We start from the raw sequence: 25,783 nt of genomic DNA, 5'->3' as shown, positions 1-25,783 counted from the left end.
CCCTGGAAGGCAGCAGTGGACCTGGGACTGGACCCGTCCAAACCTCCGCTGTGTCTGCCCTGCCTGTGGGCCTACAGGACACACTGTCAGCCCTCACCACCAGTGTGCCCCGATCCTGGCACAGTGCTAGGTCTGCAGACCCCTGGGGTGCTGCCCTCTCACAGTGACAGTGCAGGGGGACGCGTGGGCTCTGGGAGCCTTCGCTGATGCTCCAAAGGACTCCAGCCGGAGTGACAGGAGTGGCAGGGGCTGAGGGGACCCTGGGTGAGCACCTGCAGTGAGCTTGCCATCTAGAGTGACCGAGGTTCCCGCCGCCCAGCCAGCTGCCCTGGGGAGGGGCTGCTCTGGCAGGAGGAGAGGTCCCTGTCAAGTCAACAGGAGGAGGAGACATGCACCAAGTCAAGTCTGCCCAGAGGTGAGGAAGGGACACTTCGGGAAGCTCCCGGATGTCGCTCCCCAGAAGCCAGCCTGCATGCTCTGGGCCCTGTGTGTGGGTCCTCTCGGGAGGCAGCCCTGACGTCCCCCCACACCGTCGGCTGCCCCTAATAAGCCGACGAGGACATCTGCAGGCACGTGTCCTCTAGGGAACACAGGTAAGAGTGACTCTGTCCAAATGTTCCAAGTACCAGGGTTTCTGGAACAAAGTTTAGAGACAACCTCGCAGAAAGAAGTACAAAGCCTTTGTTAATGATGCACGCGCGCTGCGCCCAGGAGCTCAGCCCGCAGGGACAGCAGAGGCCTCGGGCCGCAGGAGGGACGGGCTAGGTGGGGGGCGCCGTGGCCTCCTCCTCCCTGGCCTTGGCCTTGCTGAGGGGGTCCCTTGGCAGCAGCAGCTCCTGGATCGTGGTGTACGCAGGACATGGCAGGGAGAAGAGGTTTTTCTGAAGAGGGAACGGTAGGCTGACAGCTGACCCAGGGGCCGGCAATGGGGGTGTCCCGGGACAGACAGAAGGCAGAGTGACTGCTGAGGTTGCACCGCGACAGATGGAGGTTGTGTCATGATGGAGACAAGTGGACAGCAGAGCCACGCCAGGGCCGACGGGGACTCACCGCGAGGCACAGCCGGAGCAGCCCCACGGGGCCCTTGGACGCACTCTTGGACTTGAGCAAGTGGGCCTGGCACTGCACCGAGGTGAGGAAGCCCTCCAGCCCCACCTCCGTGATGCGGTTTCCTGGAGGAAGGAGCGGGCCAGCTTCCTCCCCGCCGGACACACGCCCGCCACTGTCTGTTGCTCCACAGCCAGCTCCCAGCTTGCCAACCCAGGAGCTGCTCCTGCCCTGCGACCACTCCTTTGGCGGCTTCCCTGGCCTTTTTATATCCCGCCCATCTCTCAGCTCCCTCTTTACCCGAATTGTCCGGCCCTGGCCTGACTTCCCCTCCCCCAAAGCCCTAGCAGAAGGGCCTCCAGCACCATGATGCCCAACCATGGGACAGGCGGGTCGGGGTGGGGACGGCAGGGGACCCAGGCAGCAAGCGGCAGGGGGCTTAGCACATACGGACGAGGTTGAGGTACAAGAGGACCTTGTTGCCAGCCATGAAAACTTTGCCGCAGCGGTGCTCCACCGGCTCCAGCAGAGGGCTGAGCATCTCAGTAGCTTCAGCAACCAGCTGCTAAAGGAGAACATAACTGCAGTAGGGGACAGGGCGCTGGTCACCAGGCCAGTCACTCATTCAACACACGTTTGCAGGGCCGGCCATAGTCCAGGCTTTGTGCTAGGTGCTGGGGACACAAAAATAAACACACGCATACCCGCAAGAAACAACTGTAGGGAGACCAGAAAGTGTGTGTGACAAGTGGCAGAGGCAAGCTCGGTACTGTGGGAGCACAGGAGAGGGTCACCGAGCCCCGCCTCCCGGACAGACGAGGTGGCCTGTGAGCTGCAGTTGGGGTGGGATGTGGTAGTGCCCAGACAGAGATACGGGGCGGTTCCAGGCAAAGAGAAGAGGCGGCCAGAGGACTGGATGGCGGGGGATGGGGAGGCAGTGCCACAGTCCTGTGCAAAACAGCAGCACAGGGTCCACCTGACCCTCCTAAGACCTGCCTGGGTGCCAGAGGGCTGTGGGAAGTGGAGGCCATTTGGCCTGGGGTAGGAGTCTCCCGGGGCAGCTGGCTCCACCCACAGCTGAGGGCTGGCAGGCGTGGGAGCTGTGCAATGGGCAGTCGGGGAGCAAGGAACGGACGTCCCGGTGGACAGGGAAAGGGCGGCTGGGGCAAAGGAGGGGAACTGTTCCCAGAGCAGCTGTGCGAGCAGGTAGAGGAGGTGCTGGTGAGCCGAAGGCCAGACAGGACCAAGGGGGACTCCTAACAGGCCCGGAAAGACCCAGGTGTCCCGGAGCCTGAAGGGGAGAGGGGCAGCCGGTAACCCCAGCAAGCCCAGCTCGGGCTGCGGGTCAGTGGTTGGGGCGGGAGTGGAGGACCAAATGTGAGCGCAAGTGGCTGGAGACGGCAGAGTGGGACGGGCGCCCGGCAGCCTACCTCTGAGTCCAGGAGGGTGTTGCGTTTCTCCTTGCTCCCCGTCTTGGGCCCTTTCCCCTTGGTCACTTTCTGCTCAGGGATGGTTACCTCTGGACGGAAGAGGAGCCAGAGTGCAGGCCTGACACCACCCGGGTCCCCAGAGAAGGGCTGGGTTTGGGTGCAGCAGAAACAGAGCTGGAGGGGGCCCCGCTGGGGGCTGGGGGGCAGCCTCGGGAAACCAGTGCGGAGCACGGTGGGACAGGCCAGGAGACCAGCTCCCCACTCCTGCCTCCTGGCCCGGCCCCCAGAGCCGCTGGCACTTACTCCCCTTGCCTGCCTTTGCGGGGTCTTCCTTCTTTGGGGTTCCTTGTATGGGTGACGGCCCAGACCCCAACTTCTCCTCCTTCTTCACCACTTCCTGTGGAGGACGTAAGAGACAGGTGAAAGTCCTCCCTCCCTGGGAGCCGGGACGCAGGTGGGGAAGGGGCCAGTGTTAGGACCCTGGGCAGGAAGTGGGTGGGACCTTCACTCCCGACCTGTTCACCTCCAAGCCCCACAGCTCCTCGAGGCCGAGGCCGAGGCTCTCGTGCCCACCGCTCACCTACCCCCAACTTCTCCTTCTTCTTGCCCAGGCCCTTAGTTGCCTTCACTGCTGGCATCTTCTCTGTCTTATCCAGGGTGACAGAACTGAGCCCCATCAGCTGATTCTTCTCACGGTCCGTTTTGGAGTCCCCATGCCGAGAGCGGGAAGGCTGTGCTCACAGAGGGGAGACAGTGGGGGGAGAGGCCGGTGCCCTTTAGTGAGGGCGGGGGAGCCTCCCGCCTGAGTGGAAGACCCACTGGCAGCACCCACCCCCATCTCCTGGCTACATGCTAAAGTGGTTTCTTTGGGAGGTGCTGTGAGGAAGAAATGGCAGGGAGCCTGGGGGCGGGGTGGGGGCTCCGACTCATACGTTCCCGTGCGCTCCTCGCATCAACTCAGTCAATCCTCTCAACAAGGCTGAGAAGTAGGTACAGGTGAGGAAGCAGGGCCAGAGGCTAACATGCCAAGGTCCCGAGCCGCTGTGTGGCCGGGCGGGCTAAATCTACTGCTTCCTCTTAGACGAGGCACGCTGCTGCCCTGAGGGGCTGGCGTTCGCTAGGCCTGTGCAGGCGGACGAGGCGCGGAGCGGGCCAGGCTCGCAGAGGGACAGGCCTGCGCCGCGGGCGGCTGCTCACCGACCGCGAGCGCTCCTGCTCCCCCTTCGCCAGCAGGAGGCGCCGGCGCTCCACCACCTCGCGGTGCTCCAGCTCGAAGGGCCGCAGGACCTGGCGGGGCGGGGCGGGGCGGGGCGGCGGGTCAGACGCCGGAGCAGAGCCGTGCTCTCCACCGGCCGCCCGCCGGCACACCCACCTCGGCCAGCTTCAGGGCGCCCTTGTCCTGGATGCGGTTGTGGGCCAGGGACAGCCAGAGCAGGGAGCGGTTCAGCCGGAGGCCCTGGGGGCAGGACGGGGCAGAGTGGGTGTGAGTGAGGCCCTGGGTCCCTCCCGGCGCCGGGGACCCCTGGGTCCCTCCCGCCGCTCACGCACATTGGCGATGTGGCCCGCGCCCTCGTCCCCGATGTGGTTAAAGCCCAGGTTGAGCGAGACCAGGGTCCGGTTGCAGCTGTGCAGCGTCGACAGAGCCCGGCCCAGAAGCTGCGCCCCGCGGTCATCAATGTTGTTGTTCCGCAGAGACAAGTGCACGACCCTGGGCAATGGGAGAGGAAAGAGGGTCCCAGGAACCCGGAACCTCGGGGAACGTGGCGGCATGAGGAGGTCCATCGGGTCTGAAGGTGGAGGGACAGGAATTGAGGTTCCCTGGGGAGGTGCTCGAGGGAAAGCAAGGGTAGAGACTAGGGGTGGCCTGGAATGGGGGCAGGCCCAGAGAAGGGGGTGGGGTAAAGGAGTCTCACGTGCTGTCCAGCGTCATTAGCTTGTGATAGGGCTGCTCCGGCAGTGGGTTCCCCTCCAGAGATACCTTCCTGAGGGGAGGAGGGGGTCTGAGAACCAGGAGGCCACCACCGAGGCCAGGTGAGGAAGCGTGGGACTCTGGAGAGCAGCTCGGAAACAGTCAAAGGATGGCCCCCAACAGAGGAAATTGTGAGACAGTTCTCCAGACTAACAGTCCAGAAGAGTGGCACATAAAGGGGTCATTTCATCCAGAGTTAGCCATCACTCTAGGATGTCACTCTAGGACGACCCATGACCCCCACTTCTTGGTTCCTATGCTCTCGTGTAATCCCCTCCCCTTGAGTGTGGCAGGAGTTAGTGACTCACACTGATGAATGGGATATGCCCAAAGTGATGGGAGGCCACTTCTAAGCTTAGCTTCCAAAAAAACTGGCTTCCATCTGGGTGGTCTCTGGCACTCTGGGTCACCGGCAGCCATGTGGGCAGGGCACTCATGCCTTTGGGGGAGCTCACGGGACACTGCGACCACCTGAGTGAGCTGGGAAGCACATGCTCCCGCCCAGCTGAGATCACCGCAGCCTCTGCAGGACTCTGAGCCAGAGGCACCCAGCTACCTACATGGATTTATCTCACAGAAACTGGGACATAATCAATGTAACAACACATGGTCCCTCTACAAAGCTTCTATATTTGAAAAATCTCTCCCATGATGTTATCATTGCTCAACCTTTCAGGCTGGCTCATCTTCCATCCTTTAAGGCTCAGCTCCACACCACCTCCTCCAGGCTGTCTCCCAGGACACCCTGCCCCACACCCATGGGGGGTGCCGCCTCCACTGAGCCAGTCTTCCACCACCACAGTGCCCCACTGCCCTGTGGTATCTGTTCCTAAATCCTGTCCCTCCCCCCTCCCGGGACTGCCAGGTCCTGGAGGATAAGGACCTGCCCCTAGTACAGTGTCAGGCCCCGGGCAGCGAGGAACGGGAAAACCTGCAGGGAGAGAGCGTGGACGGCGGTGGGAGGAGGGGAGGAGGTCCCAAAGGTCAGGCTCTTCGGCACTGCTGTAGGCAGAAGAGGGCAGCCGGCGTCGTGGCCCCTGGGAGCTTCACGACCAGCCAGACACCGGCTGCGCCCTGTCTCCACAGGGATGTGAGGCCCAGGCTGCAGGAGCTGGGAGGGCCCCTCCCCTCCCCAGACTGCGCGCTCGGCCGCCCACTCGGCCTGCTTCCGGCACGGGGGCCTCCCCGCGTGCCTGCCCCGCTGTGCTGACCTGAGCGTGGGTGAGCAGAGAGGCAGAAGAGCGATGAAGGTATCCAGGGTCTTCTCAGTCAGCCCCGCCTTCCACAAGCTGCTGGTGGCGGTGGGACAGGAACACAGCTGTGTATCACCTTCCCGCGCGGCCCTCGCAGCCGCACGCTTCTCCCGCCTCTCCAGGTCCCCAGGGTCTTCCCTGCGCCCTCAGCTCTTTCTGGCGAGCCATCCCCCACATTGGTCTCAGGTCCCGTCCCCGCCCCCTCCGCCACATCCCCTCACTTGATGGCCTGCAGCTGGCCGAGCGGGGGCAGACATTTAGAGAAGATGCTCAGGATCCGCTCCTCAACCTTCCAGCCTGAAGAAGCGGAAGGAGGAGGGCGCTTCAGGCCTCGGGGGAAGGGGGGCGCGAAGGCGAGGGGGATCTGCGGAGGGGCGGGGCGAAGGCGCGGAGGGGCGGGGCGAGGACCGACGGGGCGGGGCGAAGACGCGGAGGGGCGGGGCGAGGACCGACGGGGCCCACCGCGGATGTAGATTTCCTTCACCGACTTGTCCTCCGAATCCAGTTCCACCTGGACTGTGGGACGGAAGTACACGTATTTGCTCTCCACGCTGTTGAGGCTGCAGGACCCCGACAGCCGCTGGTCGTCTAGCAGGAAGGGGTGCGAGGGGACCGGGTGAGGCGGGAGAGGCCGTCCCAAGGGGGCGCGGCGCTGGCGGGGGCTGCAGCTGGGGCCAGGCTGAGGTCTGCCAGTGTGGAGGGGAAGACGGGGCATCCCCACCTCCCCAGCCGCCCCCTGAAGCCACCCCTCACACACACCCTGCCATGCGCCCCGCCATTCGGCCCCGTGCGACGGGAGGCTGGGGATGGACGAGGTGTCCCTGAAGGGGCTCCACTGTCACTCACCTAGGGTGGGCTTTTCCGACAGAGACGTGGACGGGACGAAGTTAGGGTGCGGGCGGGGCCGGGTGACAACTTTGGGGAAGTCCGTGTACCCGGAGCGCTTGCAGAGCTCAGCGAAGTCTGTCTCCAGGGAGCCGGTGCACTGGTACTCCTCTGCGGGCGAGGGGGCGCAGGGAGCGCGGGTCTGTGGTCACAGCCCCAGGCCGCGCCCGCATGCGTTCCCACGCTCGACCACGCGGGGCTTCGGACCTCACGATGGGCCACCCCTCCGAGGCGGACAGCCTTACAACCATTTTAAAATGTGAGTTGCGTTGTAAGGACCAACGCTGGAAACAGTGGGAAATCAAGACCTGGAAGGAAGGGGGCCAGGGGCGCGGGGCGTGCCGGCTCCGCCACCCACCCCATGGGTCAAGGCCGCTTCCACTGGGCTCTCCGCTCCTGGGGAGTCTCCGCCTCCCACACGGTGTCTCCACCCCAGGGTCACACGGAGAAAGAAGCCCCAGGCCTGATGTGAGCAAAAGGAACCCTCTCCACTCCCATCCCCACCGCACATACCCCCAAGTCCAGCAGAGCGCCGGGCTTTAGTTTGTTTGGCGAACATTTATACAGCAATTTCTCCTGTCCCGCTCCACTGTTCTAAACACCTTAGAAATACTAATCAGTGAAGCACTGATGAATTCAGACAGCTGCCCACCACACCCCACCCTGAGTCCCTGAGACCCCGCTGTTTCCTGCTCCCTCGTGGGCATCCGGGAAGAAGTGTGGCCTGGAAGTGGGAAGGGTGTCCCTGGCGAATGGCAGAACCTGGAGGCAGAGGGCTGGCTTGGTACCCGCTGGCTCTCCCACCTGCCCGGCGGCCTAGAGCCCCGGCAGCACCACCACCCAGGGCAGGGGGAACTGTGGCTAACAGCAGGAGCCTGCCCGAGGGTGTGGAGAGACTGGGGGGGGGGGGGCACGATGCAGAGAGCTTTGAAGGTTCCTGCAGAAAAGGGGTGAGACACGTGCTCCTCATGCGCCCAGGGGGACGCAAACACAAGAAACGTGAGCTGATGGACAAAAGGTACCCCAGACCCGCCTCGAAGCTGACTCCTGCACACCCCTGCTTTCCTGGGCTGTTCCCTCTGCTGGGAGAACCCTCAGCCCTTCCTCGCTTCACTCCTACCACCTTTCTCTACAACAGATTCTTGAACTGTAAGAACACCGGAAAGCCTGTTACAATAGTCCCCTGGGCGGGTCTGCGCAGACTCGGATCCCTGAGCCCAGGTGGAGTCCATATTTGCATTTCGAACAAGCTCGCGGATGCTGGGGTGAGGAGGGCCGGAGCAAGCGCATTTTAGCGCTGCACCGTCCGCTGGGTCACTGCTAGCTAAAGCGCAGGCAGAGGACATTTCGGAGGTCACATTAAGTTCTGTTGGGCAGCGCTTTCTAGAGCCTCGCTTCTCTTCTCAAGAAGCTTTACCTGGGACCCGCAGCTTTGCCACCGGCACTGACGAAGAGATGGCGCCTGACCAAGGCCTTTTCCCACGTTGTTTTACCCTGAGTGCAGGACCGGTAAGTTTTGTGGGGTTTTTTTTAACTTTTATTTACTTAAGTGTCTTTGTCCAGGACCCATTAGCAACAAGTCAAGTAATCTAGTTGTGGAGGGCTCAGCTCACGGTGGCCCATGTGGGGATTCAACTGGCAACCTTATTGTTAAGAGCACCGTGCTCTAACCAACTGAGCTAGCGCGCTGCCCCAGGGCCGGTAAGTTCTTTTCCGTGTCTGGTGGCAAAGCTGGTGGTTATGAATCAAGAAGCCTTCAATCAGTTCCCCTCTGCGGATAATGCGTTTCCGTGGAGGTTCTAGCACTTCACACTCCGACGTACTTACACTCTCCTCTTGGCTCTATTTTCTCAGAGCATGTAAATCCCACGCGTGCAGGACTGTCTGCATTGGACCAAAGAGGGGGACCTCTCCCGGTCCTCCCAACGCCTCTTATTGCGTTTGTCAGCCCCAAACCAGTGTGGCTTCTTTAAGATAGTTCATTTCAAACATCTGCCAAGCTGAGATTCAGGAAGTTGATGGGAGTCAAACTGGGATCCTATTTCAAGATGGAACAGGGCGCTCCGCACACAGTGGGGGCATAATGCATGCTTGTTGAATGAACACGAATTTGCAGTTTACAAAACGCTTTCTCACCATCAACTCCATTGCAACTCCTCACCGCCGCAGGCGGGCAGGACTCACATTTCCACATTACAGAGAAGAAACGCGCCCGGCGCCACACACCTGATGATGTTACCACTTGTGACACTCTTACCAGGAGCCAGGAGCTAGCTACACTCATACTGAACGTGGCACCAGAAAGTCTATTATTACGTCCCGGCTGGGCCGTCTCGCCCACCACAGCGTCCTTCTGCACGTCCAGTCCGGTGCCTGGCGCAGGGACGCCGCCCCATCCCACCTGGCCAGCCCGCGCGCAAGCCGCAGCCCCCAGGCCTGATCCCCCAGCCCCGCCGCCTGCGTACCAGGGTTTTTGGGCTCCTCCTCGCCCACCTGCGGCGGGACGGTCGCCGGCTTCTCCTTGGCTCCGCGATCCCCCTTCTTGCTCACTGTGCCAGACGTCTTCTGGGTCGCGGGACGCGGGGCCCTGGGCGAGGTCCCCGGTGCGCTCCCTTCTCCCGACATGTGGGTGCGGTCGGCAGCGACTCAGGGAACCCTCACGGGGACGAGGAGGCAGGACGGTGGTGATTCTTCAGGCAGTGGATGAATCAGGGGTCTCTATTCCGCGTCCACCGACCCGGCGATCCGCAGTTGCGTCGCCTCCGCGTCCCTCTCCACGACAACCGCGCGAGCTGGGCGGGCCGGCGGATGGGGCAACCGCTGAGCGCACGCGTGCGGACCCGGCGCCGCGGTCTTAGATCGGGGTGGGGGGCGGGGCCGCGGCCGAGGCAGGAGCAGGGCGGGGCCAGAGCGGGCGGCCTGAGGTCCCGGTGACAGGAGAGCCCTGGAGGGCCCGGCCCCGCGGACTGCGTGCGAGGAAAGAAGGCCAAGGGCGGCCCAGGACCGGGGCCAGGGATACGGTGGGCGCCCAGCCATCCAAAGTCGCCCAGGAAACTGAGCCCAGGAAAGCGGGGAGCTGGCCCGGCCTATCAGGGATGGTGACAGTCTGAGGAACCTAGGATGGGAGAGTCCGGATGGGGGCAGATCCTGTCCCTGGGCCCGCCCTCCTAGGCCTGTGAGCAGAGGGCTTCTGGTGGGAAACGTTCAGAGAGACCCACAGTGAGTTGACGTGGCGCCGGCTTTCCATTCTAACCGCATCTATTTAGCCTCCTGGCGCTCTGGGGCCTTACTTGATCTGCTAATGAATTAACAAGGCAGGTCACGCTTCCAGAAATCCCGGTGTCGAGGTCCTCAGGTAGTCTAGCCTCGCGGGCTCCCCCTGCTGGGCCCTCATTCAGTCCACTCTCGCCTGTCTACCTTCCTGCCTCCCGCCCCCACAGCCCCACTGTCACTCCCAGCCCTTGCCGCCCTTCAGCCTTGCTGCTTCCCCCGTAGCAGTGCCAGCTTGGGGAAGGTGCCCACCTATGCCGTCGGTTAACACTCGGAGCATGCCGTGTGCCCATGTTACCAGTGTCACTGCTACTTTTAATTCACTCAGCCACTCAGCCTTTTGGGGACGTTTATTGAGTGTCTACTCTGTGCCAAAGGGAACCAATGTGGAGCATGAACAGAGGACCCCTGCTTGCAGGGAACTTACAGTCCGGTGGGGGAAGCAAAGATTAATCAAAGAAGCACATAAATAAACGACACATTGCAGGGTATCTGGCACCCTGCAGGCCTGCAGGTATCTGCGGAATGAAGGCAGCTGTGATCAGTGCCAGGAGAGAGACGCACCTCCCAGAGGACGGGATGGGAGGCACCAGCGGGAGTTAGCGAGTGAGGAGGAGGAAGAGGATTCCAGCTGTGCAGTCGCAGTGGCAGGAAGGCTTCTCTGCGAGGAGGGCTGAGAGGCCAGTATGACTGGGGCAGAGGGACAGCAAGCAGTCCCAGTGAGGCTGAGAGACAGCCAGGCCAGCAGAGGCTTTTCTAGGAACTTGGACAGTTCTGAGTCTGGCCCAGGAGCAGTGGGGCACCCATGCAGGTTTTCAGGCAGGGATGACATTAGCCAGCTGGGCTGGAGCGGGTACCAAGTGAATGCAGGGGGCCAGTTAGGAGACTAGTACTAGTTAATGGAGTTTAGGCTGCCTCTCTACTAACTGGTGAGGGCCGAAGGGCAGGGCCTGTGCCTGGACCCCACTGAAACCACACATGCTCATGCTCACGCACACACACACACACACACACACGCACACAGAGCCCAGCCTGGGAGTGCATAGGAAAGGTACCCAATATACACTTTAGACATCAGTCTGAAATCGGACTCATCCGGCAACACCCCACCCACCAGGATATGTACACAGGCCCTGGGGGCCTTGGGGTGCGGTGGGCTGAGGAAAGGGAATGCAGGCCTCCTGCCAGCCAGTGTCCCAACGTGGAACCGGGAGCCTTGCTCCCATGTCTCCATTCTCTTCGTCTGTTAGACGTGTCCATGTTCTCGGCCTGCCGGTTCTCTCCCTCTCCTGGCAGGGCACAGCCGGCGCTATCCCCAGCCTTGGGCAGCAAGAACAGGTGGGCTGGCCTCTGCACACCATCTGGCTCCTCAACGGTCCTGGCGCCGAAGTGGGGGTAACGTGGGATGCCGCACAGGGGGCAGGTCATAGTGTCCGGGGATGTGGCTATTCTTGGGGGAGTCGTAGTGGCCAGGTGGCAGGCCCAGAGGCAGGGGCGGCAGGGAGCCCACGGAGTCTCGGTCTGGAGACAGAAAGGGGACAGGACAGGGGCAGGTGGCTCCTCACCTCCCTGGCTCTTCTGCCCCCAGACAGAGGGCTGGTGCCTGGCTGTAGGCCAGTTTGTGCAGCATCCCAGCTGCCCGTGGACAAGGCCACCCAGACCTGCCCTCCTCATAGGACAGGAGGACACTTTGTTACCCGCCTTGTCCCCACTTTTCTGGGTATCAGAAAGTTCTTGCTGCCACATCATGCTGCCTCCAATGCTCTCCCTGTCCCTTCCCCTCCCTACCTCCCTGTCCCAGTTCTCTCCGGCCCCTGCCCCAGTGGAGGGCTCACCATGGGTCAGAGGGCTGGGCTGCTCATAGGTGCCACTGTCCCGTTGCAGCCTCTGGCTGTCCCTGAGCTGAGGGGGCTGCCTGGGGGCAGACCCTGACGGAGGGCCTTTCATCTCCATATAGCTGCTCTCCCGGGGGCCCCCCAGCAGGCTGGGCAGGTCCCGGATGGTGGCGTAGGGGTTCTCACTGCTCAGGGAAGCCACACTGGCCCCCAGCCCCTCTTCAGAGATGGGCCCTGAGGAGAGGGAAAGCAGTCAGGCTCAGGCCAGCCCTGGCCCATTTGCCCCAGGCAGCCCCCCTCCCCTGCACACACCTTTACTACAGAAGGGGCCCGGGCCACTGCTGTTCCTATAGCTACAGCTGTAGCTTCGGTCCAGGCGGCTGCCACCTGAGGAGCAGGACACCACGCAGCATCAGACCCCTGGCCCCTCCCCCGGCTCCAGCCTCCCCCAGCACTGAGGCTCAGAACACGGTCCACAGACACACACTGAGACGGGGCGGGTGCTGGGCTGCCAGGAGGCCTTGACCTTCAGGCTCCTACCCCTGTCCGGAGGCCCTGGAGGCGGCTCCCGGCGGCGCTTCCAGTCGGCAGGCAGGGTGGCGTGGTTATCATGCCCATGGACCCCCCCTGGCCGCTCAGGTGCCTGGAGGCTGGCAAACAGCTGACCACTTGGAACCTGAGGGGGGACAGGAAGGACAGGGAGAGAAACATGCAAGCAGGGGCTCTCCAGAGAAGCAGGTGGACACCCGTCCGTCCGCAGCGCACGCGTCCCCCAGCACTGACCTTGTTAGGAGGCGGGGGGCTCGGGGAGCACTGGGACAGGGTGTGGTAGCTGGGGTTGGAGTAGTAGTGACTGTAGCTGGCGGGGACATCTGCAAAGACAAACTCAGGCATGGGGGGCTGCCTGGTCAGAGCCAGGCCTGGGCATTCTGTCCCAGGAGATCGGGGGTCGGCCCTGAGCCCCCTTCTCCCTCCAGCGCCCCACTTCCCCTCTCCTGGGCCCAGGGAGGGATGTAGGAGCCCTGCTGTGTGTCCCCCACACTCCTATGTGCCCCCGCCCGCAGGCCAGCTCACCTGGCATGACGTACTCAGAGCTGTCCAGTCGCCCGCTGCTGTAGGCCACTGCCAGGTGCTGGCGCTCCTTGCCCCTTTGCCAGTGGCGGTAGCCAATGACCAGCGCCACCAGGGCCACCAGCAGCGACCCCAGCACAGCGATGCTGATGACGGCTCCCAGCGAATTATAGGCTACTGGAGGGCTGGGCATCATGGTGAAGGGTTCCTGGCTTCCTAGTTGGGGGGGGGGGTCACTCAGGACAGCGTCTTGGCTCTGCTGGTGACCGTGGGGCTCATGCATGCACGAGACCCATAGAGTAGGGGTCCAGATCCTGGCAGAGACCCGGGCAGGTAGGTGCTCGCGGTGTCCTGGTTCCCTCGGGACCATGGGGGCCTAGAAAGCTCACCAATCCTGCAGGGGGCACCACTGTGCCCTGGGGGACACACGCAGGCCCCAGTTTCCGGGTGGCACTTCTCTCCAAAACCACACTGGCACGGTTGGGAGCAGTTGGCACCGAACATCCCTGGAGAGCAGCCTGGGAGAGAGCCAGGGAGGCAGGCGTGCGTCAGAGGTTGGCAGGACACTGCAGTCTCCTTCTTGGGTGAGGGCTGACTTGGGGACAGGCATGGAGCACTTCTTCCTTCTGTGGTACCTTCCAAGCAGAGGTGTCCAGTCCAGCCTGGGGGGCAAAAACAGCTTCCATCCTGGGGGTGGCAGGTCCCACCATGGTGACACTGGCAGGGCTGGGCGCAGTTGGCTCCCCAGTGTCCAGGAGGGCATGCTGCAGGAGAAAAGGTACCTGTCTGGCAGTCCAGCCCAGCCGTTCCCCCCACCCCCGCATCCTCAGCCCCCAGCGTCACTGAAATCGTCCCCTCAGCTTTGGAGCCTTGGTCTCCCCAGGGACACGAAGGCCTTGAACAGTATCTACACTGGACACTCACAAACGCTGACCTGCACACGCGCACGCCCAGTTGCCCACTCAGTGTCTGCACTTGGCTGGCTAATAGCCATTCAGAACAACACAGGAGTTTCCCAGATGGCCCCACACTGCGTACATCTGGGCTGCTTTCTTTAAATACGACAGAAGTAAACGTCCACACTATTTAAGGCATAATTTTGCATATCTGACATTAGCAAATAACCTAACAGTAGTTGCTCCTGAATTCTATGGAAAAACTCCACTGAGATGCCTTTCCTGTCCGCCGCCTGCCGTGAGCTTACATGCAGGCTTTTCCACAGGAAGAGCTTCTCACCACCTTTTCAAAATGTATTTCATTGGTGTTTTTTGACTACTCTTTTCTATGATGTCCTTCATGTATTTATGTGGGAAAGAAACCATGTATAAGTAAATAAATTGAAAAGTGCAAAAGGAAAAAAAGAACACGTTCAAAACTGAGCTCGTGGCCCCGCCCCCAGGCCTCCCGCAGACGAGGGCCGGGTTGGTTTTCCTGGCCTGTTCGTGCTGCTTTCTCAGCGGCCAGCCTGCACGGGACACCCAGTATTTGTCTATGTTGTTTATATGACTGAATGAATGAAGGCAGGTCCAGAGGCTTTACACCCAGGGGCAGGGGAACACAGGCCTCCATCCTCAGCCCCCGAGTCTGGGCGTGCACACGCGCTGACACACAAGCTACTGCTAGGCAACCACGCACGTACGCTGGGAACAGTCGCGGCCAGTCCAGCCAGCCAGGCAGTAGCAGGTCCCGTCCGAGGGGTGGCAGGAGGAGTGGTTCGCACACTTGCAGGGCACACAGCGTTTGCCATAGCGGCCAGGCTGACAGGCTGCAGGAGAGGCTGCTGGTGACTGGGGGCGGGGCCAACCCTCAACCAGCCCTTGATCGCATGATGGTCCTCCCTCCTTCCCACTGGGGTAACTGGGGGCACATTGGAATCAGCGGAAGAGACCAAGCTGGGTAGAGTGGGGATTGGGGCATCTGACAATGCACTGCCAGCAAGGCTGGCAGGCGGAGAGGCCTCGCGTCTCTGGAGGGCGGGCGGGGAGGGGCCTCACGTCTCTGGCAGGAAGGGCCTCGGAACCCCGGTGCACACACGCAGTTGCCGGTCTCAGGGATGCAGGTGCCCCCATTCTTGCAGGTGCAGGTGTTGCTACAGTTGGCTCCCCAGAAGCCCTCAGGGCAGGGCAGGTGGCAACGGGTACCTGTGGGAGAGAGGGATAAGGTGACCTGGCCCAGCCCCCCTCCATAGGGGTTCTTCTGGACCCATTTCCTGTGAGATGCACCCCCAACGCCAGAGGGGGCCTGGGGCCTGGATGCCCAGCGTGCTCACCCGTCCAGCCAGCCTGGCACTGGCAGAGTCCATGAACAGGGTCACAGCCATCAGAGTGCTCACAGTCACAGCGACTGGCACAGCCTTCTCCAAACTGTCCCTTCTTGGAGAGAGCATGGAGGGCAGGGCAGTCAGGGGGGAGGGAGGGCGCTATGCCTCCCTTCCCCCAGGCAGCAGGCTGTTGGACACTTACCAGGCAGGGGAGCTGGCAGCGGGCCCCATGCCACCCAGGCGTGCAGGTACAGGCTCCAGTTTGGGGGCTGCAGGCTGCCCCGTGGGCACACTGGCAGCTGGCATTGCAACCGAAGCCCCAGGTTCCAGGTGGGCAGGGCACAGAGCAGTTACCACGCTGCCAACCTGGAAGAGGAGCCTTGCAGGTAGGCCTGGGGACCCAGCTCCCCTCCCGAGCAAGCACACACTGGGCGCTGGCTGTGCCAGGCTGTGTGCTATGAGCTGGGGCGGAGTGGGGGTGCTCCTGGCCCAATGCAAGAGACACGCATATACACTGGAGCAGAAGGCTCCGTGGCTGCCAGCCAGGCACCACCCCCTTCTGGGTCTTGCTCGGCTCTTCTGCAAATGAAGGGGGCTGGCAGCAAACCCCACAAGTAACTAAATGAGTTATCGGATCCTGTGTAAGACAATAGGAAAGAGTGGGGACTGGAGACTGGGTTTGTTCAACATAACACAGCTGACCAAACGAAATACGTCTGTGTCAGAGTCTAGCCCAAAGATCGCCATGGCACCAGCCCTGGTAGACTCGGAGGCCCTGGCCTGCCTGGCGCTGCCATTGCCTGGTTCTGTATGACTGAGGGTGAGCAGTGTTCTCCCAGGAGAGGCTTTCTGGCCTGGGCCTTTAAGGACGAGTGGGAATTTTGCAGTTGAAGAAAAAGCCAAGTGGAGATTCCAGGAAGGAAGTAGCCTGGCTACTTTCCCACCGACCAGCTGCTGCTCAGTGGCCCCGCCCCTACCCTGCAGCCTGCCCCTTGCCCTTGGCTCCACTCTTCTTCTGTGGCCCCGCCCCCAAATCGCTCCTCCCTGGGACCCGCCCCATTACCTTCCTTGCACACGCAAGAGCCGTCGATGGGCGAGCAGGCGATGGCATTCTCGCAGGAGCAGTGCGCGGAGCAGTTGACTCCGTAAGTGTCAGGCGGGCAGAGGCTAGCGCAGTGAGGGCCCTGAAGGCGGTGGGAAGACTAGTAAGGGGGCCGGCTCTTCCGCCTGCCCCCCACCCGGGTCCTGGTCGCCGGGCGCGCCTCACCGTGTAGCCGGGCGCGCACCGGCAGAGGCCGCTGTCGGGCTGGCAGAGGCCGCCGTGCAGGCAGAGGCAGTGCTCCTGGCAGCCGGGCCCGTGCGTGTCGTGCGGGCAGCTCTCGTTGCAGTGGAGGCCGGCCCAGCCCGGCTGGCACGAGCACTCCCCATTCATAGGGTGGCAGCTGTGGGCGGAAGCGGGCTGCTTTGAGCTGGGGCCATGGGCCGACCTCCACACCCCTCTGCAGGGGACAGCCCGTTGCTGAGTGAGGGGCAAAAAAGGAGTCTCGGTGCTGTTCCGAGAACGCCCCCTTCCCCATCCCCGAGGCCCCTCTCTTTTCTCTTCAGTGACATCTGTCCTGCCCCTGGATATGCCCCTGCCGCTTTTCGTGACTCCCAGGGGCTCCAGCACAGAATGCGTCTCCCACGGCCTCCCGAGCCCTTGACCAGTGTCCCACAGCCCACCTGAGGCTGTGCTCCGGGTCGCAGGTGCACGGCATCTGGCAGCTGAGGCCATAGAGGCCGTCGGGGCAGAGGCGCTCGGAGCAGCGGTCCCCGCTGAAGCCGTGTTCGCACAGACACGCTCCGTTGGCTGGGAAGCAGCGGGCGCCGGGGGTGCAGTCGCACGTCTCAGCACAATCCTGCCCGAAGTGGCCCACGGGGCACTCCTCACGGCACCTGGGCGCCTCGCTGAGTGAGCCTGGCCACTCCCACCCCTCCTGGCCCGCACCCCGCGGCTCCCACCCTTGCCAGTGCCACTCACCGATCCCCGGTGTAGCCTGGAGCACAGCGACACTGCCCAGTGAATCGATCGCAGAGGCCACCGTTGTGACAGTGACATTCCTGGGAGCAGTTGGGTCCATGGAAGCCCTCCAGACAGGGCAGGGAGCAGATGGTGCCCTGTGGGGTGAGAGGGCGACAGAGCCCCAGGTGCCTGGCCCCCTCCCGGAGGCCACAGGACCCTTTTGGTTCTCCCAGACCCAGAGCCCTTAAACCTCTCCAGGGCCCAGAGAGCCCACCCCCTCCTGGGAGCCCTGTTGAGAACCACCCACAGAATTGTCCCCAGACTCTCACCCCATCCCCACAGGCCCCACCCTTCATACCATCCAGCCAGGTGGGCAGCTGCAGGAGCCGTGGTAGGCCTGGAAGACACCTCCATTGTGGCAAGGAGAAGTGCTGGGGCAGACGGTGCCAGCAGTGTCCTGGAGACAGGACACCTCACAGCTGCCCGCAGAGCAGGTGAGGTCGATGTGTGAATAAGCCCTTTCTGCCTACCACACACAGGCCCTCCCAGGGGGAAAGCCTGGCCTCACGGCGCTTTGAGTCCACCTCACCCCTCCCTGTTGGGGACTGCAGGCGTCAGAAGGCAAAGGTTTCCAGGACCGGAAATGGCAGGGACACATAGCTCCACCAGGTCGGGTGGGGTGGACAGCCCCGTGTGCCCCTCCACCTTTGCTCATGCGGCTACTTCCGGGGGACACCTCTGCCTGCAGGGGGTCCCAATCCCGAAGCTCCTCATGCAGCTGCATTTTTGGTCCCCACCAACGAGCACTTCCTCCCTGCTGTGATTCCCCAGCTCTCCCTGTTCCCTGCCTCATCTGGAAACAAGTACAGTGTTCTCTGGGTCCCTGTCTCTGCCCCACTCCACAATGTGCTTTCACACACATGCTCTCTCGTGTTGTCTACACAGCCACCCTCCCAGGTGGGCAACACTGTCCCCAGTGCACACACAGGAAACAAGCTCCCAGAGTCAACGATTTGCTCAGGGTCAGCCAGCCAGCCAGTGGCAGAGCCGGGACTAGGACGGTGGCCTCTCAAACCCATCCCCATGTTTGGGGCCTTGTCTGAGTTCCCTCACATGCTCGTGTATGCCTGTGTGGTGCTGTGTCTGTGACCCATGAGTGTGCATGTCCCCCATTACGTACCTGGGCCCAGTTCTGTCTGGGGGGCAGAAGCAGGCTCCAGTCTGGGGGTCACAGGGTGCCCCATGGCAGTGGCAGCTGAACTGGCAGGCAGGGCCATAGCGGCCAGGGGAGCAGGGCTGAAGGCAGTGTGGGGGCTGCAGGCCAGACGGGCAGGAACATGCCCCACTCTTGGGGTCACAGGAGCTGTTGTTGCCACAGCTGCAGGGCTTGTCACACTGTGGCCCCCACACTCCTGGGGTGCACGCTGTAAGGGGAGGAGGTTGGAAGGGGTCACCAGGGGCCTCACCCCTCCCCAGCTTCCAGGCAATTCCTCTCTGTCTCCCAGCCCCACACAGAGGCCTATGCCTGCTTTGGCCCAAAGCCCACACCACATCCCGGGAAAAGCAGCTGGCTGCAATGGTGGGTGATGCCCTGGGGCCTGAAGCACCTGTTCCCTGGTAGGAGGGTGTACTGAGGGCACTGCCGTCTTCACCAGCCACTCACCACTGGAGCAGTCGTCGCCTCGCCAGGCTTGCACACACTGGCACTGATCGGGCGCCACACAGCGGCCATGGACACAGTCCTGGGCGCAAAGTGCTGGGGTGGAGAGGGGGTGAGAAGACACCTGCACCTCCACCCGGACCCACCTTCATCCTCTGAGCCCATCTTCCTCCCTCCCACACCAGGAACCTGGCGTTCTCCACCAGCAACGCTGCCGCTAACATGCAGAAAGACAGAGCAGCGACTCAGACCAGAGCTGGACCAGACCCCAGGGCCGGCTCTCCAGCCCCTTTCTGTGACGTTCTCATAGCACTTCGGGAAAATGGGGAGCGGGTTCCTCAGATAGCGACTAGGCGGTGGCTGTGTCCAGAGAGAGGGAAGGGGTCCAGGGCAGGTCGGGCTGGGCAGGGGTCCCTGCAGGGGCTGGTGACAGGCCAGGGCTGAGGGAAGGGGACAGGGGCAGAGCAGACCCCCCAGTCTGGGGGTTTCAGAGTGTTGGGGCAGAAGGCACTGGACAGCCACAAGTCAGAGACAGATAGCAACAGACAGGGACAGGAAGCGCCAGAGATGGACGCAGACACGGAGCCCTCAGACACACAGTGGCAGAGACACAGGCAGCCCAGAGACAGAGGGAGAGCTCTGGAGAGACAGGGACCGCTGAGGGGCATGGAGAGAGGGGAGGGGACAAACACGGGGTCAGCCAGACAGACGGAGGGATTGGCAGCTGTGTCCCTAAGGAAGGGAAGGGCAGAGGAGTAGCCGCCCCCATAGGCGCGGGGCTAAGAGGATGCGCTAGGCCCCGCCCTCCCCTCCCCCCCACCCAGGACTCACGGACACAGGCCCCGCCGCTCTCGTAGAAGCCCTGGCAGCACTGCAGGCGCCTCCGGTGGTCCGTCTTCACCACCTGGCGGTACACAGTCCTGTAGACAACCCTGGGGAGACCCGGAAGGGCCCTCAGTCGTTGACACTGGCGGCACCGCCCAGCACTCTGCTGGGGAAGCGGAGCACACTCCCGGCCTTGAGCCCAGCGGCCTCCTCTAAACTGAAGGTCCCCAAAGAAAATGCGGGCGTGGAGGGCCAGCCGGCTACCCATCCGCCCACGGAGGGGTCAGGCACTCACGTGGGCTGCGGGCAGGTGTGGGGGCTCTCCCAGGGCCGGTCGCAGGGCTCCGAGGGGAGCAGGCTGAAGGGGCGGGAGTGGGACTCCTTGGTGGTGGTGGTATAGCTGCGAGATAGGGAAGGGTCAGGGGCCGGCCCGCAGGGAGAAGCCCCAGCTGGCACAGGTGCCAGGGAGCAGGGCTGTGAGGCTTGGCCACAGGGGCAATCCCCACCTCAACATGTGGCCTTGCTCCCCCAAGCCTAGGGTGGACTCCATCCTGTCCCCAGCTGAAGGGGTCCTCCCAGCACTGGGGTATTCGCGGGACACCCCCTTCTCACCCTACAGGACCAGAGCTATCACTTTCCCCTCGTCCTCCACGACTCTGAGCCCAGTGGGTGGGGCTGGGCTGAGGCATTTCTGGTCAAATCCCACGCTAGCCTTATCCCCCAACCCTGTTCTTTGCTCCCCCTAGGCCGGCCCGTCTGCTCACCCCACAGAAAATGGCTCCCACCCTGCACTCTGTCCTGCAGCCAGCCTCCCACAGGGACCAAGGGACGACGGGGATAAAGGAAGGACATAGGCTCAGAGCTGGGGTGGAGATGGAAAGCAGGTCAGAGCTGGGAGGGAGTCAGGCAGCCCACGGAGCAGAAACAGGAGGGAGGTGAGGGCTGGAGAGCTGGAGGGCGGCAAGGGAAGGACCCGGGAAGAGGAGCCCCGGCGAGACAATGGGGAGCCCTCACCCCACAGCAGGGGCCCCTCACCTTTCCCAGAAGCTGCAGGTGTTGGGGTCATTGGCATCCAGGGCTCCTGCCAGCCTCAGGTTCAGGGCCAGGAGGAGGAGGGAGGGCAGCGGCGACGACATTGCAGAGGCCTGCGCCAGGGCTGGTGAGGGGCGCTCCCAAGCCTAGGGGACCACGAGTCTGCAGAGACCTGAGCAGGGGCAGGAGAGGGGCCGCAGCTGCTGCTTGTGGTTGGGGCCATGCTGCCTGTGTCCTGCCGTCCTGCCTGCCCCGTCTCACACCTGACCTGGTGAGCGCACAGCTTTGGGTCTTCCTCAGCTGCATCCTGCCCTAGCCAGCCTCTCCCTCCACCGGTCACCTTGAACACTTGCCTTTCAAAGGCTGCCTGAGCGCCACCTGTGTCCTTCTCTGCTCCCCAACCCCCACTGGCAGACGGCCCCCCCCACGCACCCCCCCACCGCTGTCCTAGCCCTGTTCCCAGACCATGACCTCCAGAGGCAGGGACCAGTGCCTTTTATCTCTGAACCCCCAGCCCCCAGTCCAGCTGCAACCCCTGGCACTTTTATTTTTACACCAAGGGGCAGTTTTGTGGGAGGCCTGACTGGGGCTCAGCTGGAGGAAGAACTTGCCAACAGTCAAAACAGGTGGTAAGCTCCCCATCACAGAATGTATGCAGGCAGATGTGGTTGTGGGCTTCCTGCCACGTGGGATGGGAGTAGGTAAGGCTGGGCCCAGGTGACCTTGAAGGAGACCCCTCCCAACTACTGGTGAGCGGGCGCTGAGGTGGACCCCCGAGAACCAATGGTGCTGTCCCTTCCCAGCTCCTGGTCCAGGATGTTACTCGGTAGCTGTAAATCAGGCATGAGATTATTTACACCATGGAAATGGGCCAGCTCTCCCCCACCACCACCACACCAGAGTTAGCTGTTAAATATTTGCCAGCACACCACTGCACCTGACCCCAGGTGCTATCTCCCAGGAGGTGCCAGCCTGGCCTCAGACGAAAGGAGAAGCACCCTCCTCCCTCTGGCCACCCATCAACCATCTGCAGATGGGCCCCTGGCCACCTCCCCCACCCCTGGCCTTGCCCACTGGGTGGGAAGAGGGTCAATACCTCAGCTGCATCTTCCCCTGCAGGTCAGGGAGGCCCAGCTCCTGAGCGGCCGCCCCCACTGCCGGTTTCAGATTTCGCTCAGTATTCCTAAAGCTCACTCTCCGCCTCCCCAGGCACCCACATCTGCTTATGATTTTCCCCAGCAGAAAGGTCGGGTCGCAGGCCTCTTACCCCTGAGTATCTCTGGAATGCCTGATGCCTGGTCCCACCCCATACCCCCGCCCACACGCTCCCAGGGTCCCCACAGCCGCCGGCCAAGTTCTCAGCTGCAGTCAGGCCCCTTCGCTCCGGGTCGTGGAGCCAGAGCCCTGGTCTCTGACTCCCCCAGTCACAATCACCCTCCAGCCCCAGCCGCTCAGGTGTGTGGTGTGTGCTGTATGCAGCCCTCCCACCTCTCCTCCCAGGTGTCCCCCCCCTCCTCTCCTCCCAGTGTCCTCCAGGCACGCAGAGCAGCAGGGGCCCCTCGAGCCACTTGCCCCCATCACAGGTCCCTGGGGGCAGATTGCCACCTCAGCCCCACCTAACTCACTGCAAGTAACTCAGCAGGCCTGAGAAACTCGGTGAGCCAGGGCCCCAGGGCCTGGGGGGCAGAGAGTGTCGGGTGCTCAGGAAATGGAGGCTGGCTGGAAAGTGTGTATGTGGGGGCAGGGAGTGGACGGCTCTGCCCTCCCACTGCCCTCACCTCCGAAGGTGGGATGTGAGGGGTTGGGGCCAGAAGCCTCTTTCCTGTGGCTCCCTCTGAGTGGGGGAGGGCGAACGCAGCCCATCCTCAGGGACCAGGCCACAGGTGGGAGTATCCAGATCCCACCGACTATCCCAGTGCACGCCCCACAGCCTCCCCCACACATGTCCCTAGCCTCCCAAGCAGCTGGCCCCTTCTCCCAACGTCCCCAAATGACTCCCTCTGCTCCTGCCCGGCTCTGGCCACCTTGCCAGGCCCAGCACCCACCTCCTGTGTGCCCCCAGCTGACTCCCCCCCCAGGCCACGCCCAGGACCCTGAGCCCTCAGTCCCCAGCGGGGGGCGGGCTGTGGCCGTGGCCTGGGGCCCTTGTCCTAAGATTGGAGTTCAGTCTGTCTGGATCCAGGGTGATCTCCAGACACACCAGGACCCCAGGCGTCCCCTGGCCTGGATCTGTCCCCAGAGCAGCTCGAGGCTACAGTGAGGGGACAAAAGCTGCCGCAGGTACATTGAGCCACAGGAGGGGGGCCCACAGAAAGTCCTCCCTCCATTCACATCAGCCCCCATCACCTCCTCCCAACCCACTTCTGGGGCTTTGAGAGGACGGGGATGGAGGTGGGCAGGGGCGACTCCAGCAGCCAGAGGGCAGCTGCCTGGAGGGGGGAGACAGCTTTCCCAAAAGGCCCTAGGGAGGGCTGCAGTGAGGAGGAAGAGGCAGCTGGTTGGGGGGGGGCGGGGAGACCAGTGGGTGGTCAGCAGGGAGGGGAGATGGGTGGGGAGCTGGGCAGGGAGGGAAGGGCTTGGCCTGAGCGGCTTCAGCCCCTGAGGAGAGAGTGCAGCCACCACCACCCCCAACAGCCCAGAGCGCCAGCCTGGCCTCCCAGGCTTGTTCCCATGGAACCTGTGTTCCCGAGGGGCTCGGGCCCTGGGCCTGGTCCATTCTCTCCCAGCCCCCTCCAGCCCCACAGCACTGGGCCCATGCATTGCTTGTGCCCCTCAAGGGGGTTAAATCAGACAACTGCTAGCTCCCCATCCGGCCCAGGGCCTTCAGTTCACTCACTGAGATGTATGCCAGTCTCTTCACTGCAGGCTCCTTCTTCCCACACAGATGCCCACGCCCCTCAGTCCCCTTCCTCCAGTATCTCAGGGTTGGGGGACACAGATGCCTCCCCAACCCCAGCATGTCCTCTGCTGTGTTCAGTAAGGCAGGGTGCTGAGCGATTTACATGGAGCATCTCATTTAAATCTCACAGCAGTCCATGTGGTAGCTATTGGTATTCATTTTACAGACAAGGAAATGGGCACAGAGAAGGCAAGTCACTTGCCATAAGCCACACAGCTAGTAGTATGGAGCTGGGCCCCATAATGCTGGCAGAAGTCTCTCAGTCTTTTTGGAGCCCAGATGGGAATCCCAGGGGCTTTGCATCTCTTTTTAATAGCCTGTTATGGGGAGGGGGAGCCTGGCAGGGGGCCGGTCAGGAGAAGGGGGTAGGGGTGAGGGCTGCTGCAAGAAGCAATCAGAGGCAGCGATCAGAGGCGTGGGAACTGGGATGTGTTTACAGTCAAGAATGAGCTGACACTTCTTTCTCCTCCACCTCGAGATGCAAAGCAGCTGGGCTCCCGGCCAGGCCCCCAGCCCCCAGTCCGCCTGCACAGCCCCCAGCATCCCTGCCCTCTCCGCCTCCAAGCCTACACTGAGCCCAACCCAGCTCACCCTGCCCTGCTCCTCTCTCGTGGGGAGCACCCTACCTTCAGTGGGCTGCAGCTCCTCAGAGGAGGATGAGGAATGAGTCTGGGGTCTCTGGGAGGGGTAGAGCTCCTAGTGGACGGGAAATGATCCACTTCTACAGAAGACAGACAGCAAGAGTGGGACTGATGGAAGTGAGACAGCAAGAGGGACTTCCCCACCGGCCCTCCCAGCTTCTCTTCTCTGGCAGGTGGTGCAGCCAAGCGTCCTTCGTCCTCCGAGCCTGTGCCCCCTTGCAGCCCACTCAAGCCTGGATGTGAATGCCAACTCTCAGTCTCCTCATCTATAACATGGGGAGGATAAGAGGACGTCCCTTCATAGGGTTGTCATGCCAACGATCACTGAGCCAGTGCAGATAAGCACTTAGAGCCCAGGGACATGCTCACTTGGTGTGGGGGGAAGCTGCTCCAGCACCCATCCCCACACCCTTGGCACTGTCAGACCCTTCGGGTATTGATTCCAGGAAAAGCTGTTTCTTATTTTTTCTGAAGAACCCCCAGGGCAGTCCAGGAATAGGAATGGGGCCGTAGATGCTGACAGAGAGAAAGGAAGTGGGAGTGGGAGGGGCCAGGCTCCCCAAGAACCTGATCCCCCAGAAGGGTGGGCTGCCCGCCAGGTACTGCTTCAAGCCAAGGCGGTTGATGGGCAGGTCGCCTGGATTCTGTGGGTTCTGCCTGTTCGGTTCCGCTGGCCCCTCTCTCCCTCTCTCCCTCCCTCTTTATCCCCCTGTCTCTCTCTGTCTCCCCCTTCCCATCTAGGAGTCCAAAGGTTCTAGTCCTTACAAGCTGTCACAAGCTGTGTGACCCCAGGCACAGCAGTTGAGCCCTGGGAGCCTGCATGTCCTCATCTCTAAAGTGGGAGCGTGACCCCCACATCTCCCAGGGTTCAGTGACCAGCCTGGACAGAGCCTCAGGCCAGAGGCTGCTCAGTGCACGTGCGCTGCCGCACACACAGACGCCCCCAGTTCCAGGCTCTCAGCCTCTTGCTTTCCGCCTTCTACCTTGTTCTTCAGCAATGCTCTGCTTTCTGCCATTGTCTCCCTGCACCAGTCTCTCGGTCTCTGTCTGCCTGCCTGTCCCCTTCCTTTCCTCTGTCAAGGCTGCCACACACAGCGCAGTCCGCTCACTGCACTAGGCGCCGCCTTCCAATGAGTGGACGCGGGACTGCAGCCACGTCGTCCGCTCACTCAGCCCTGTGCCCGCTTGGTGCCAAGGTGGCCATGGCCTGGTACCGCTCCTGGGTGTCAGTCTCTCTCTCTGTCTCTCTGTTGCTCTGCGCCCTTTCCTAACTTGCCTTTGCCATGGAGACAGGGTCACTTAGTCCTCCCCACTCAGCAGTGAGACCCCAGTCGGAAGTCACCCTGTGTCCGCGACCCGGCGTCGGGGGACACGCTCTGACTCAGCTCTGCTCCACAGGTCACTCAGTGCACGTGTGTACAGGCGTGTGCACGTGTGTACAGGCGCACACACGCGAGTGCACAGCCCCTCCTACACCGGATGGAGGGACAGGAAGCCTGCGTGCTTTCGTGCCAGAGGCCGGCGGGAAGGGGGCAGGGGCAGGGGCCGGCCTGTGCTCTCCGCGGCTCAGGAAACAGAAGCCAGAGGGTCGTCTGTCCCTGAGACCTGTTTACTGCTCAGGAAACGGGAACTGCAGACTCTGATTCACTGAACACCTGCCCCAGGGCAGTGCCAGTGCCACCCGCCCTCGCCGCTGCCCACAGG

The 25,783-nt window shown here is 62.5% G+C and overlaps 2 protein-coding genes across 20 annotated transcripts in view; both read right to left on the bottom strand.

The window, feature by feature from the left end:
- Positions 1 to 658: 658 nt before the first annotated feature.
- LRRC71 (leucine rich repeat containing 71) lies at positions 659 to 10,042 on the bottom strand. Of its 13 annotated transcripts, none has more exons than XM_074318711.2 (15): positions 9,050 to 10,042; positions 6,546 to 6,695; positions 6,162 to 6,287; positions 5,921 to 5,996; positions 5,658 to 5,738; positions 4,391 to 4,459; positions 4,026 to 4,185; positions 3,850 to 3,933; positions 3,675 to 3,764; positions 3,062 to 3,208; positions 2,781 to 2,874; positions 2,478 to 2,566; positions 1,498 to 1,612; positions 1,051 to 1,172; positions 659 to 881 (listed from the first exon to the last, which is right to left on the bottom strand). In XM_074318711.2, the coding sequence occupies exons 1-15, from the start codon at positions 9,207 to 9,209 to the stop codon at positions 762 to 764; spliced, it is 1,683 nt and encodes a 560-aa protein (XP_074174812.2). In that variant the 5' UTR covers positions 9,210 to 10,042; the 3' UTR covers positions 659 to 761. The 13 variants fall into 13 exon arrangements, 12 of the variants coding, with proteins under 12 accessions (XP_074174812.2, XP_074174817.2, XP_074174809.2 ...); XM_074318716.2 differs by having other exon boundaries at positions 659 to 836; XM_074318708.2 differs by having other exon boundaries at positions 1,523 to 1,612.
- Positions 10,043 to 10,186: 144 nt separating this feature from the next.
- PEAR1 (platelet endothelial aggregation receptor 1) overlaps positions 10,187 to 25,783 on the bottom strand; it is a 31,070-nt gene continuing 15,473 nt past the window's right edge. For 2 of the 7 annotated variants that reach the window (XM_088799691.1, XM_019711186.3), the window contains exons 2-23: positions 20,543 to 20,711; positions 19,803 to 19,907; positions 19,514 to 19,614; positions 18,686 to 18,778; positions 18,203 to 18,446; positions 17,381 to 17,501; positions 17,041 to 17,177; positions 16,743 to 16,955; positions 16,288 to 16,462; positions 16,084 to 16,204; positions 15,223 to 15,386; positions 15,030 to 15,132; positions 14,755 to 14,901; positions 14,400 to 14,525; positions 13,396 to 13,524; positions 13,150 to 13,278; positions 12,764 to 12,976; positions 12,473 to 12,561; positions 12,230 to 12,365; positions 12,002 to 12,076; positions 11,690 to 11,923; positions 10,187 to 11,375 (exon numbers count right to left, since the gene is read on the bottom strand). In XM_088799691.1, coding sequence (XP_088655817.1) covers positions 11,224 to 11,375; positions 11,690 to 11,923; positions 12,002 to 12,076; positions 12,230 to 12,365; positions 12,473 to 12,561; positions 12,764 to 12,976; positions 13,150 to 13,278; positions 13,396 to 13,524; positions 14,400 to 14,525; positions 14,755 to 14,901; positions 15,030 to 15,132; positions 15,223 to 15,386; positions 16,084 to 16,204; positions 16,288 to 16,462; positions 16,743 to 16,955; positions 17,041 to 17,177; positions 17,381 to 17,501; positions 18,203 to 18,446; positions 18,686 to 18,778; positions 19,514 to 19,614; positions 19,803 to 19,907; positions 20,543 to 20,643 — 3,108 coding nt within the window. In that variant the 5' untranslated portion in view covers positions 20,644 to 20,711 and the 3' untranslated portion in view covers positions 10,187 to 11,223. Of the gene's footprint in view, positions 11,376 to 11,689; positions 11,924 to 12,001; positions 12,077 to 12,229; positions 12,366 to 12,472; positions 12,562 to 12,763; positions 12,977 to 13,149; positions 13,279 to 13,395; positions 13,525 to 14,399; positions 14,526 to 14,754; positions 14,902 to 15,029; positions 15,133 to 15,222; positions 15,387 to 16,083; positions 16,205 to 16,287; positions 16,463 to 16,742; positions 16,956 to 17,040; positions 17,178 to 17,380; positions 17,502 to 18,202; positions 18,447 to 18,685; positions 18,779 to 19,513; positions 19,615 to 19,802; positions 19,908 to 20,542; positions 20,712 to 23,375; positions 24,021 to 24,064; positions 24,160 to 25,783 lie in introns of those variants that run through there. The other 5 variants (XM_088799690.1, XM_088799692.1, XM_019711185.3 and 2 more) reach the window with 5 other exon arrangements.

The sequence above is a fragment of the Rhinolophus sinicus genome, chromosome 7 (assembly GCF_057876585.1).
Source record: "Rhinolophus sinicus isolate RSI-liver-muscle chromosome 7, RSI-T2T, whole genome shotgun sequence".
In the NCBI taxonomy this organism is placed as follows: Eukaryota; Metazoa; Chordata; class Mammalia; order Chiroptera; family Rhinolophidae; genus Rhinolophus; species Rhinolophus sinicus.
The sequence above is the reverse complement of the archived record's forward strand: the minus strand, read 5'-3'. Positions and strand labels throughout refer to the sequence as shown.

Coding starts and splice junctions, on each gene's coding strand:
- LRRC71 (XM_074318708.2), bottom strand. CDS start 9,209: ATGTCGGGAGAAGGGAGCGCACCGGGGACCTCGCCCAGGGCCCCGCGT. Junction 5,997..6,161: donor GAAGGAAATCTACATCCGCG/GTGGGCCCCGTC, acceptor CCGCTTCTTCAG/GCTGGAAGGTTGAGGAGCGG. Junction 3,934..4,025: donor GCGCGGGCCACATCGCCAAT/GTGCGTGAGCGG, acceptor TCCTGCCCCCAG/GGCCTCCGGCTGAACCGCTC.